The sequence below is a fragment of the Otolemur garnettii genome, unplaced genomic scaffold, assembly GCF_000181295.1.
Source record: "Otolemur garnettii isolate 467f Iridium unplaced genomic scaffold, OtoGar3 scaffold00020, whole genome shotgun sequence".
In the NCBI taxonomy this organism is placed as follows: Eukaryota; Metazoa; Chordata; class Mammalia; order Primates; family Galagidae; genus Otolemur; species Otolemur garnettii.
Window position 1 is genome coordinate 6,246,623 of NW_003852415.1, and position 13,214 is coordinate 6,259,836.

Sequence of the window (13,214 nt, forward strand, 5' to 3'; positions counted from 1 at the left end):
TTTTTTCTTTCATTTTTAATATAGGTAATTTGGAATGGAGTTTCGTAAATTCCGGTAGAGGGCTAATGAATCTGAAGTAAGAAATTACAATTCTCCAGTTTAGGCTACATCAGTACAAAGTTGGTTGATGAGAGAGAACAGCTCCCAAAGCTTGGCTTCATGATTTTGTTATTTGAAGCACAGTCGTTAGGGGCGTATCTCCACAACATCACTCCAAGCCTTCCTAATTAGAGGAACCATCCAGGAGTGGCAATAGCAGTTAGGAAAGGAAGAGGAGGGCATGCTAGCGGTTAAACACATTATGCTTGAGTCTTGAAACTAATTGGATATTTCATGCTTGGAATAAGTATCCCTACCAGACTTTCTCAATGGATGCTAGTTCAGGAGGGACCTTGCTTGGGTAAAAGAGTCAGTGAGAGAAAGAGAAAGAGAGAGAGAGAGAGAGAGAGGGAGTGAAAACATATGAAGTTAGTCTGTATTTCTAGTAAGAAAATGTAGGTACTCAAATACCTACAAAGGCTGCATCATTATGTTTATAATCACCTTCATTTCCAGACATTTACTTCATGTTTCCTTCTTTTTAACAAATCTAGAGAAAGGGATAGTGATAGAAAGAAAGAAAGAAAGATTCATTTATACCACTTGCTCTTTAAGTAGGTTGTGAGATGCCAGAGTCTTACAAGTCTCCCCGGCCATCCAGGCTTAAATCATCTTCCTTAATGACGCTTGGCCAGAAGATAGAACAGGTGTAAAAACTTAACAGGAGAATCAGGAAGGCCCTCTGCTTCTGATGAAAACACCTTGGAATGGCTAGGAGCGCACATGAGTGAGAAGCTCCGTCCCTGCCCTACATCATGAAACTGATCTGGCAGGTGAATTACTCGTAGGTCAAGGGCATCTTTGTGCCTCAGTAAGCCCAATTAAGGTGCAGCTGGAGTGAGGTGGCGAGTGAAGACCCATTTCTATAAATGGCCAACCTCCTACCAATTCCTACTCCAAGCTGCATTTCCAAACCAGAACTACGATGGAGTCCTGCGTAGCTAAGACTCACCTGACCTCTAAGCCTATCAACCACGGGCAGAGTGACTTCAACTCCACCTCTACTAAAGATAAATTGATACCTAGCTCTAAAAAACTTCATAAACCAAAAACCTAGGATGTTTTTTAATGACGTATTGACTTTTCAGATTGTTTTTTAAGCTGTTTTTTAAACTTTAAAGGCAACACTGATAATGAACGCTTCCAAATGGTAAAACAGAAAATCCCCTTCAAATATAACCGGCCCGTAGAGGAGTGGCTGCAGGAAAAAGGTAACCGTCGTTAAAACTTTCATTTTAAAATCATTTGATTCTAAACCCTCATTTTTAAAGCCTGCAAATAAATGTTCCTTAAATGATAATCGCCTGCTGCATAAATGACTGTTTTAATTTTCATTATAATTTGTGTCAGCTTCCACCTGCCATATGTTGATAAATCATGCTATAATACATTGCCATTAAAATACAGTTAAAGGGACTAACATCTAGCCTGCTATCAGAGTGACAGGCACAAACAGGAAATTCCAGGCACCTCTAAAAAAGAAATGTATTATGGCAATTTAACCACTGCATGACGTTATTTGTTAATTTGTTTTAAATTACCTCTTATACCAAAGCTGTTTAAAGAATTTTCAAAAGTATTTTTTAAACTTACCTGTCGAGGCTCATGTGGGCTTTCCTGTCTCCAGCACGGTTAACCACCACCCCAAATCTCATAGATCAACTCTTGTAACTTAAACTGCTTAAAACAAATGTTATAAGGGGAACAATTTTTTTTAACATTGGTTCTTAAACCCAAGAATTAGAAAGATGAATTTTGCCTTTAAAGTCAAACCCGCAGAGGCAAAATTCTTTTATGAGAGATTAATTGTGTCCTTGCTGCTGAGTGAAACTTAAACAAAACAAAAGCAAACTTATTAGACTTTGGTTGCACGATCCCTGGTGTATTTGATGTTTTCTGCAACCAAAGTGTAAGTAGTTAAGATAATGAGTTGGAAAGGCAGAGGCTCATGAAAGGCAAAACAGCTGTTTCCGATGTGCTGGAGAAAACAACCACACTGTTAATAAAAGAGGGCAGCGGTTAGAACGGATGTTAGAATTTTCTGTGTGGCTTTTACTTGTTAGGAGAGAAAGCATTGTCTTTCAGGGAAGAAAAATCTCTATCTTTAGAAAGGTTTTTATTCTGTTCTTTCCTAAACCAATAGAAGCTGCTCTTGTCTCAACACGTTAAATGAGCTCTTATTTTTTTTTTTTTTTTAATTTTTGCAGTTTTTGGCTGGGGCTGGGTTTGAACCCACCTCCTCCAGGATATGGGGCCGGTGCCCTACTCCTTTGAGCCACAGGCGCCACCCTAAATGAGCTCTTTATATTCCTGAAGATTTGATTGACTTATATATAAGGAGTGATTGGATGCATTAGGATTCAACTCAACAAAACAAGAAAATATGATAGTTTTAAGTTGGGTGGGGACATTCTGACCTTTAAACACGGAACATCCTCACAGCGTCTTAACTGTTTGCCCTGTTTTAATCATATGTGGTCTAAATGAAAAATAAATTAAGAATAACTCTAAAAAGCAAATAATTGTATTCAGTAATCACCAGCTCATAAAGTCCCTTTAACATTAAAGACGATGACTGCCTCACTCTTAGATAGGACGAGAAAACCAGATGCATGTCTTGACCCTCATGTGCCTGAGAAAACTTTTTTGTTTCTTTCAATTTCATGTGAATAATATTTTATTTTACTCCATTGCCTTTTGAAGTCTCAGTTTAATAGCATGCCAGGCATTTTCATTTGTATAAACCATTATGATGTTATGAGTAGGCTTTAGTTTTCCTTATGATAGCATTGTTATCGGTTGGCTTCTATGTTGAAGGATGGTCTCAAATACACGAGTTGCAGGGTGGGAGTGGAAGGGGGGTGGGAGTGGAAGGGGAATGGAGGAAGACGTCTAGTTTCTTAAAAGTGTATATATGGTTATCTATGCCTCCAATATGGAAAAGCGTTATTTGCAAATGGTTAGATTCTCTTCCGAATTTGTTTCGTTTAAACCCCTTTTGTTGTTATTGTTAATTTGGGTGAGTAACATCGATTCTATTATCTTATCTCTTCCTCTGCCTAGTTAACTTTCCCTTCGGAAGAAATAGAAAATATATAACAAAAGACCTCCTAAAGACAATGAACCTGAAGGGTAAGGAGAGAAGGATGAGTAGACAGGTGCATTAGAGAAGTACTTGGAATGCCTCTTTCTAGTTGTCTCTGTCATTGGGGACGAGAGCTGGGTCACACAATTCCCCAGTCTCTTTGCTGGCTCTGTCTTCTATTGACTAACTTTCTGACCTTAGACAATTCACTTAACCTTTTTATATCTCAGATTTCCTATCTGAGAAGAAGAGAAATAATACTGTCTATTCCCCGAGGGTGTTCTGAGGTTTAATTAATTAGTCTTTGTGTAACACTGACTGGAGACATGCAAAGACTTAATTGAAGCAGTATGTGAACTTGATGTCCAAATGAGGAAATAATTAATGACTTCCAAGTGGATGGGCACGTAAAACAATAAAAAATAATCTGCTATAAATCCCGTACTGGTGTTAGAACCAAATTGTATATTATTGATGATAGAACAAGTCTCAGATTGGGACATCCGTACACATATGTGTGTATATGTAATCACTTATTATAACACTGAGATTGATCTCAAATCCTAAGGAGTGAAATCAATGAGGATAATGAGACCTGACATGGATTTTGGGAAATCTTGGGCAAATGATAAAAAGAGAAACTTTGTCTAGTCCTTCACATTCTTTATAGGGAGAGGATAGTGATGACTATTTCTCATTTATTCACTAGCTGCTGCTTAGCTGAGAGAGATACATTAATCAGAGGAAAGGACGGCAGGAGACTGGAGTGTTCCACTATCCCGTTAGTGACTGCTAGCTTTTGCTATTAACTACTGAATCCAAGGTACAGAAGGCTAGGAGTGGGCTTTAACACAGAAGAAAAGCAGATCTAGCCATAAATACACCATGCAACACACAAGCAAACAAAACCCCAAATACTTCCTATGGTAAAATGAAAACATAGACAAAACTCCTCTTCCAGTCTCACACCACCAGTGTCTTTTTCTCAATAATTGATTAGTGAGATCTTTCTGCAAAAGCAGCGACAACCAGGAATGGAGCTGCAGCTTTATCTTGTGGCCCAGGAAACATGCTTTTGCATGCTTTTTCCTGATACTGGGGTCAGTCTTGAACAAACAAAGACCACTACCTAGAGGGAACTGTGGCAACTGGAATGAATACAATCCATTATTTCTAGCCAGAGAAATTCCACTTTGCATTTCAATTTTCTCTGACCTTTTTATTTATAAGCATTGGCAGAATAACCAACAGGAAAATATCCTTAGAGCCTTTATAGAGGTTGTTATTGTAAAATACTTTCAAGAATTAGAATATAAGATTTTCTACCTGTAATGAAATAGAACCATTAACTGATTATAGGTGCTGAACTATAGAAGAAAAAGAGATGGATAAATATTATGACTGGCCAAGAGTTATGCACGTGGAAGGCGTCCCTGGGTGTTAGCACTGTCTAGTGAAGTTATTGAACTTGCATTCTAGAAATATCTCGTTAGGCAGTTTCTTCTAATTTATTATGTAAAGCTTTCCCCAAGGTCTCTGTGAAGTTGAGGGAGTATTTACTCTTCCCTTCTATGATTTCATTTCTTTTGTAGTAAGCTTAGGGCTTCCAGAAAAATACGTTGTCAAAAGTAAACAGTAAAAAGATGTGAACTCCAGGCCATTACTCAGTGTTATTATACATTCAATTATTTTGCTGCATCTTATGAGAAGAGGACAGAGGCCAAAGAACAGACAGTCAGACAGTAATCCGTGTTCTTAGCACGTTGATGGAATTGGTTGGGAAATAATGGAAATCTATTAGATCTATTTTGATTGCACCCTTGAGAGCTGGGCAATTCTATTATTATTGAGGCTGGCAGATCTCATTTCCATATTCCATAGATTTTTTTTTTTTTATAGACTGTAGGTTGTTTTGCTGTAACAAAATTCTCTGGTTGGTTTACCATACTATAGTGTTTGAAGCCTGTAAAGGACATTATTTATAAATTATTCCTGACTGGCAGGCCTGTAAGCTTTGCTCATTGAGTGGTGTTCACTCTTATCTACAGAGCGGCCTCTGAGCAGACGCATTTTCTCTTTCCTGGCCTTTCCACCTGCTCAGTTATTATACATTGAAAAGGTTTTCCACGTTACATACCAAAATTTCAAGCATAGATATCACCCTATAACCTTGAAGACCGTGGAATAGAAGCAGAGGTTGAGTTTAAGAGCCCAACATCTCATAGTATACCATAACAGAGATTGTGGAGTAGATTGTGGAGTAAAAATTTCAGTTCATTAAAAATATACCCCCTTTTTATTAAGCTAGAAAAAAAATAAAGAAAAAATTTTTTCCTGTTATTTATAGCTAAAATAATTCAGATGATTAAGAATGACTGGAGCATTGTTTGATCACTGACCGACATGGAGGAAAATTCAGAAGGGATCTGTTTAATTCCATTAATAAGTCTCCCCCACCTTCTTCATACAGAAAGGCAGAACAGAATAACCTAGAGAAATAATGGTGATAAGAATGCCTTAGCATGATGCCATCTGATAAATTACAATGAATTTTTGAAAGCTGTTTGGTTTTTTTCTTAGATTTAGTACCTGAAAGAGGCTTTTGTAAGGAGAAATAATTGAGAGTGGGTTTGGTTGAATTCCACCATTCTAAACTCTATTCTGTTACAATATCATTCTGATAGATTTGATAGTTTTGATAGTCTTTTCACAGAAATATAAATGGCCCCCAAATGGGAACCCAAAATAAGGTAAACTACTGGTTAGCCCATTAACCTACCCGTGTATCATTTTAAGAAGTTTTTTTGTGTCGCTTCCCTGATTAATCCTCATTCACTTTTTAAAATTTATTGACTAAAATGATGTCTTTCCATCCCAGGCCAGGAGCATTATCAATATCTACTTATATTCCATATTTTAGAGAATGATTTAATTGTGTGACCATAGCCTATATCCCTGCAAAAAATTAATAGAAATAGAAATTTATCTATCACAATATTGCTAAAGAGAAAATATAAATAAGAATGTGAGGCACCAATAAGATTTATAGGAAATGATGTGTTTGGTGATCAGAACATTCACTTTTACAAGTATGCAATGAACCCAAGTCCGTTAACTGGAATTTAATTTCAGTTAATTTAATTTAATTATCAGACATCATTTTGAAATGTAATGTTCTGAGTCACCTCACTCAGTGTTTGTTGCCCATATATAACTCTTTTTAGTTCTTATTATGTTACTTTGTAGCTTTAAAATTAGTACGTGAGGCATCTATGATTTATTCTGGTCATCACCTAATTTAGGCGTTTCTTTCTGTCATCTACAATTACATACCCGAGAAGACTATAATACTTCTCATCACTGAACCAAGACTCTTCTTTCTCAGAATAAAGAAATAGAGACTTGACTATTTAGGTTATCTAGGATTTTCAGCTAGTCAGTGGAAGAGATAATCACAATGAAATGTTACTTGCCAATGTCGGTATTGAATTTTTGTTATCCATTTTTTCCCCTCCTATAATTGCTCAAGGAAGCCTGTTATGATACCTGGTCTGAATAGACCAGGTAAGCTAAAGAGAGAAAATGTACGAGAATAATAATGTTTCCCCCACCCAACCCACTAGGCCGGCAGTTAACCATCTTCAACACTCAGGCGCAAATAGCCATCGGTGGAAAGGACAAAGGACGCCTCTTCCAAGGCCAACTCTCTGGACTCTATTATGATGGTTTGAAAGTACTGAACATGGCAGCTGAGAACAACCCCAATATAAAAATCAATGGAAGTGTCCGGCTGGTAGGAGAAGTCCCGTCAATTTTGGGAGCAACACAGACGACCTCCATGCCACCAGAAATGTCTACCACTGTCATGGAAACCACTACTACAATGGCAACCACCACAACCCGTAAGAATCGCTCTACAGCCAGCATTCAGGTAAGCCCTTTTCTAAGCATTAATTCCTTCTGCATCTTTCTCTGTGAAAGGTTGTTATCACGGTCAGTGTCCTATGCAGCTAAAGAGTTTGAATTACTATGTTTATAGGGAGGATCCCTGCAGATGTTCATAGTAACAAGACCCAGGAGAATAGAGAAAGGTGAAGTCATTGCCAAGGAAATTGTAAAAGTCTTGTGGCACTCGTGGGTTATTATCCCTGTCATATTTATCACTGAAATGGTAAAGCTGTTATTCAGAATGAGCAAGAGCCTACACCAGTCAGTGTGAAATGCTCCCTCTTTTCATTTTATTACCTTTCTTTTCAAATAGCAAAAGGGGGAAAAGGGAAAAGAAAAATGTGTTATCATATGAAAGACGATATCCTAGTTCAATTCTATTCACATTCTCCAGATGGCTTTGCTAGAACATGAATCGTTCATTATTGAGCCCGATGGGTACCATTAAATCAAGGGCAATTGAAGCTAGAAGTTCAACTAATCCTTATAAAATGCAGTCTTTGTGTTTGCTATCAAGTCTTGATTAATCACTTGTGATTTTTTTGGTCCATTCTGTTTTCTTTATATTTTGACTGAGATAACTATTTCCATCAGAAAATTTGAAGGTTTGAGTTTGGCTACAAAGGAAGTCCTTAGTTTTGTAGTAAGACTTTTGTTTTCTACTTGAAAGTAATTATATACAAGTGAAAGCTTAATACTTTGCTGACTCCCTTGGCATTTCATAAATCTAGTTAGTAGGGGGTAGGAGGTTAATTGAGTTATTAGCCTTAAATGCTTTGGCATAAAATAAGACAGCCCAATTGCTTGTGGGGAAATTACCCCTAGCCTAGTTAGTGTTTGTAGAAAATTCAGTGGATCAGTACTTGTCCCTTTTATGTCTTAGTTTTAAGGCATTATCCAGGAGCTCAATTGAATGTCTGACATCACCCTCCTCTTGACTCCAATAAACGTTGTAAACTGAAAATCAATAATCAATTAAGCCCCATGCATGTGTCTACTTTTCAGAATTGTGATTTAGGTAGTGATAAAAAGTGTTGTCTTCTTTTTTCCTTTTCTTTAAGCAGAACATCTAGATATCTCCTTACATGACTCCTACTCTATCCTACATAGAGTTTGAAGCTCTATGTGGGATAATATTATCAAGCCAAGTTTACATGGTTTTGAAAGGCTACTAAAAACCCGGTTAGCATAGCACTCCTATAGTTGTATGTGCTATTACATGCATACCTAGGCACAGGCTCAAAAGAAAAAAAAAAATAGCTCTTCCCTACTGATATTAAAGCAATAACTCCTGACACTATGCTCTGCTCACTGAAAAGAAGATAAAAGGCAATATATATTTCTATTATGACTCTCTATAGCTCAAGAGCAGATCTGTTTATTGTTGGTGAAAGGATAGTTCTGTCTGCACAGATCTTGGCAGACTTGTTTTGTTTCTGTCAGAACATATTCTGCTATCTCTGTGGGAAGCAGAAAAGCAAATGGCTTTTCCTTCTTCGGTATGGCTGGTCCTGCAGTCCTTTGTAAGGCCAAATTTTCACTGACCTCAGGAAGATTGAATGTTACATGGGGATTCAGGGACTAAGCCACTGAGATGATCAGTTTTTGGCCTTCCTGCCTGCAATACATACCTGAATGGGAGCAAATTGGATGAGCTCCTGGACTTTTTCCACAAACAAAATCAGACCTTCTAGAGACAAGCAGGGTACAAGGTGATGCATAAGTCTTGTCAGTGATTATGACTATAAATATCACAGAACCTATGGTCATTTCAGAGGTGGTGGACATCTGGGAATGCCTTCCCCAACAGCCTCTCTCTGGTGTGTTTCTTTTTCCTTGTGTGCAGTCATAATTGGATTGTGTGTACATGTCGATCCTGTTACTTCCACCAAGGGTATAAAAATGAGTTATAAACCTGTTGACACTCTTTAGTTTTAAGGGTGTGTACATGTACATTCTTGGAAGAAAGCCAACAGCCTAGCAGAACTGATTAGACCAGGATACAGAATACAAAGCCCTCATGTTTTTTGTAAAGACTAACTGGAGAAAGTAACTTTGCACCAAAGGTTTGAACATTTTTGACCTTTCCAACTAGCCATAAGAACTCTGTCTTGTGATCCATAAAATCTGAAGAACCACATCTCTGGTCTCAAGTACATTTAGTAGACCACCTCAGACCTATCTGAGGGTTGGAGACCCACCAACCACTAGATCCTATTAAAGGCTTAGGACAATTCTCAGACTCTGGGGACTTTAAGTGAGGACGGTTGATATAGAAGTGTTAATATGCCTGCATGACATTTCATACCAGCTGGTATTTTTGGATAAAGAAGAATTATAAAGTTCTGATCTCTGGGAGAAATACTTCAGAAGGGAGAAAAAAAAGTGAGGAAGACGAGATTTCATATTCACGAAAAGCATCCACATGTTTATGTGTGAAATCGAACATAGAACGTTCTCCAGTGATGCTCTGTTCTGTCCTTCTTTGCTCCCGTACCATGGTTAAGCAAATTTGTCCTGAAACGAGACTCCTCTGGGGTAACAAAATAAGTATGTAAGTCCAGAAATATGAAAACCTGGCTATTCAAAAATCCACTAGTTGATTCTTAAAGTAAAAAGTAAGGAAATATACCAAGAAGTTATTTTTTTCTGGGGAACCTTGTTGAGTGCTGATTTCAGTTCAAAAGGAAACTGTACAGTTCCTTTGGGTACCACTCATGTCTGTGTGTGACTGTGACTGAGTCGATTTTTGAGTTGATGTGGTTCCCCGGTGCTATGGCCTACTCACGTAAGTGGTGTTTTGATATTTCTTTTATCCCAGTCTGTAACAGACCTGAGTGCAGAATTACTCACGAACGACAGGGGGCAGTGTTAAAGTCCTCATAGCTATCTTTCCTAAGCATCAGGTCTTGATCCCATATTAAAGAGGCTGTCTCCAGGCATTCCCTTAAATGGAACATATTGTTAATATGTACATGGTGAAAGCAAATGGTTGGGTGAGAATTTTCAAGATCTGGCACTTACTAAGTACTCAATACAGAGTTATTAAATAAGTCAAAACCAAGATGGGTTTTATTACCTACCTTATAGTTATTTAACAACTGGCAATGGCATAGCTTAGGGAAAGATTTTCCTCCAGAGCAATAGGGGTCCTGTGGGCATTTTTTTTACTTTTTCAGTGGTAAGACCTGGAGCCAAACTAGCTCAGGTTTAAAGCCTAGTTCATCTTCCTATTAGCTAAGTGACCCTGGATGAGTCACATAGGTTCTAGTTAATTAGTGCTGTGAAATAGGCTGTCCTATAACTTGGTGGCTTAAAACAATGGCTATGTCATTAGATCTCTATGCTGGTCAGAAATCTGGGCAGGTTCAATGAGGGAATTTTTCTGACCCATCTGCAGTCGCTTGGGGTCACTCAGTGGCTGCTTTTGCCTGGAGGGCCTGGCCTTATATATGCACACATCTTATGCCTTGGTGGGTTAAGACAAAGACTGAACATAGCTGGGCCCTTTTTCCTCTCTGCCTAGTCTCAAGGATTCTCCTTGTCGTCTCCCCCAGCAGAGTCACTGGGCTCTCTTCATGAAGGCTCAGGATTCCCTGAGAGAATGTTTTTAGGGAGAAGAAATATAGGACCCAGATTTTTATGGCCTGAGCCAGGAAACTGGCACTGTGTCACTTATACCAGACTCTATTGGTCCAGTCATAGCGCTTTCCCAGTTTCAGAGGAGGAATCATAAATACTATTTCTCCCCAGGAGAAGTAGCAAGAATTTTCAACCAAGCTAAGTTTGCCACGTTGTGTAGGTAGTGACTACGTTAAATAATTACTATAAGCATAACTGAGTTAATATAAGTAATATGCTTAAAACAAGTATACCATACAGGGTAAAACTATGTATATTTTAACAATGATGGTTATATTCTATCCCCAGTGATTGGTATGTAAGTCAATCCTCTCCAAGCAAGGTGCTTCCTCAGAAAATGGAGCTGCTGCTTTTGACATGAGTGGTTGTAGTTTTAGAGTGGGCCTGGGAAGATTGAAGGAAATAAAGAAGTTAAGGGGGATCAGGGTAGAATTTAAAGGCTAAAATTAATTCTGGCAAATCAAAAATGTCTATGATCTCATAGAAAGACTTCTCTGACACCTCACTACCCATTTAGAATTGTATCTCCTATTTTTAAATCCATTTAGAGTCTATGGACCTTGGGAAATACATTCAGACAAGAGCTCAGTCTATTCACACATTGCTTTAGGGTTCATGGGAGTAGAATCCAAGTAGAATCCAAGCCTTGTTCTGATGGCTCTGAAAACCTAAACAGGGCAAGAAGGCCCTTAATTAATTACCAGTCCGAGGCAGTGACTTTTGAGTGGTTTCTGATATTGGGGGTGAAGAGTAGCAGACGGGATGGGTGGCTTGGCCAAATTTCCTGGAGGAGGTGAGAATGGAGCTGGGCCTTCTAGAATGAGGACAATTAGGCAGGCCATGAGAGGAACACATTCCTGGTGATTGAATGCCAGAAGCTAAGCTGTAAAAGTCGGAGATGATAATTTGAGGGAGAGATAGCCAGGCCCAAATAGAACAGAGAATGCACAGAGATAATTTTTCAAAAACAAGGGATCAGTCTATGAGAGCCTTGGCCTGAACCTCCTCACCCCCATGGGAAGGAACCCAGAAGAGGGAGCTGGATCAGGTCTCCTATAGATCTCACTTTCAGGGTCGTGCCAGGGACTGCACAGACACTCCCACTGCGCTGTCTCCAGTCTTGGTGGGAATTATCCTGACATCAGTAGTTCTAAAATGGAAAGGTTCCACTCCAGTCTGAACTCAATTCCTTGGTCCTGATTCAAGACAGAAGGAAAAGGGGAGAAACAAGAGTCTTTTACCACTAACTTTCAGCCCACCCTGACCAAAATGTTCCCACAGGAGAGGAAACGGCCAAGAGGATAATAGTTAGAATAATATGCATTATTTTACCTTAGCCCTGCAGCCTGAGTTGTTACCAGTGCAAAAAGAAAAGAAAGAAAGACCAGTGTGTTCTGTGCAAATCACCATTTGATTTGGAATCATTTACAATATATTTGCAGGAGGCTGATCATGACACACTTTTTCTGTGCTGGGCATTGGAAAAGTCACCTTGACATTGGCCACTGCCAGGAAAATCACAATGGATTGGAACTATCCTAATAAACAGCAGAAATGAAAGACAAGGGGTTTGTGTGATTTCATTGTCATTGTAAGCTTCACAAACTTGGCAATTAAATGTGAATCACTTTCAAAAATTCCAGAGGGAAGCAACCATTTTCCAGGCTTTGTAACAGTGTGCATATGGGAAAGTCCTTTTTTTCTTTTTTGGCTTTTCAGTTTCAGGCTAGGAACAGTAAGGTGCACACGTCAGCCTTGATAATGATGATCGCAAAACAACGCCAAAGCATGTAATTAAAACGTTGATCCTATACACTGCTTGCTCTGGGTAGAGACTCAGGGCGTTGAAGGGAAGGTTATGTGCTTTCGTGTTAGAATTTCTCAGCTGATCTCCAAGTCCTTCCAGTAACTTGGCTGTGCATCTCTGGGCACTAGTCTCTCATAGCCTCAGTTTCATTGTCTGTAAAAGTGCAAAACCATTCTTCCCCCAGTGGGCTCACTGTGAGTAGTAAGTATCATTATGTGGAAAATCACCCCAGAAGGTTTCACTAAAGAAATCCACATTAGGAAAGCACTTCAACTTAAGAGTCTCCCAGAATTCACAGACCCTCCTGGAGCTCAGCCCTCGTGGAGGATTGGATAAGCACAAGGAGAACAAATTTGTGTACATCCCCACAAATCCACAATGACCCCGGGTCCCAGATTGAATCAAAACCCTGAGCTCATCAATTAGGAGGGATTTCTATCAGAGACTCTTTCCTATTACGAAGTGGGCATTGGCTTTGCTCAAGTTATTACACCGAGGCTGTTCTAAAGCAGCAGTGTATGAAATCACCATTTTTGTAAGTTAAAATGCTGAGGTATCAGCAATTTCGTACCATTCAGCAAAACATATGACACACGGGTTTACAGCACGTTGGGAGCAATGGCATTCTGGCAT

General features: G+C 38.9%; 1 protein-coding gene across 4 annotated transcripts in view; it reads left to right on the top strand.

The window, feature by feature from the left end:
- NRXN3 (neurexin 3) overlaps window positions 1-13,214 on the top strand; it is a 1,203,771-nt gene that overhangs the window by 1,038,863 nt on the left and 151,694 nt on the right. For 3 of the 4 annotated variants that reach the window (XM_012803511.2, XM_012803512.1, XM_012803514.1), the window contains one exon: window positions 6,808-7,115. In XM_012803511.2, coding sequence (XP_012658965.1) covers window positions 6,808-7,115 — 308 coding nt within the window. Of the gene's footprint in view, window positions 1-1,220; window positions 1,311-6,807; window positions 7,116-13,214 lie in introns of all 4 variants that reach the window. The other variant, XM_012803513.1, reaches the window with a different exon arrangement.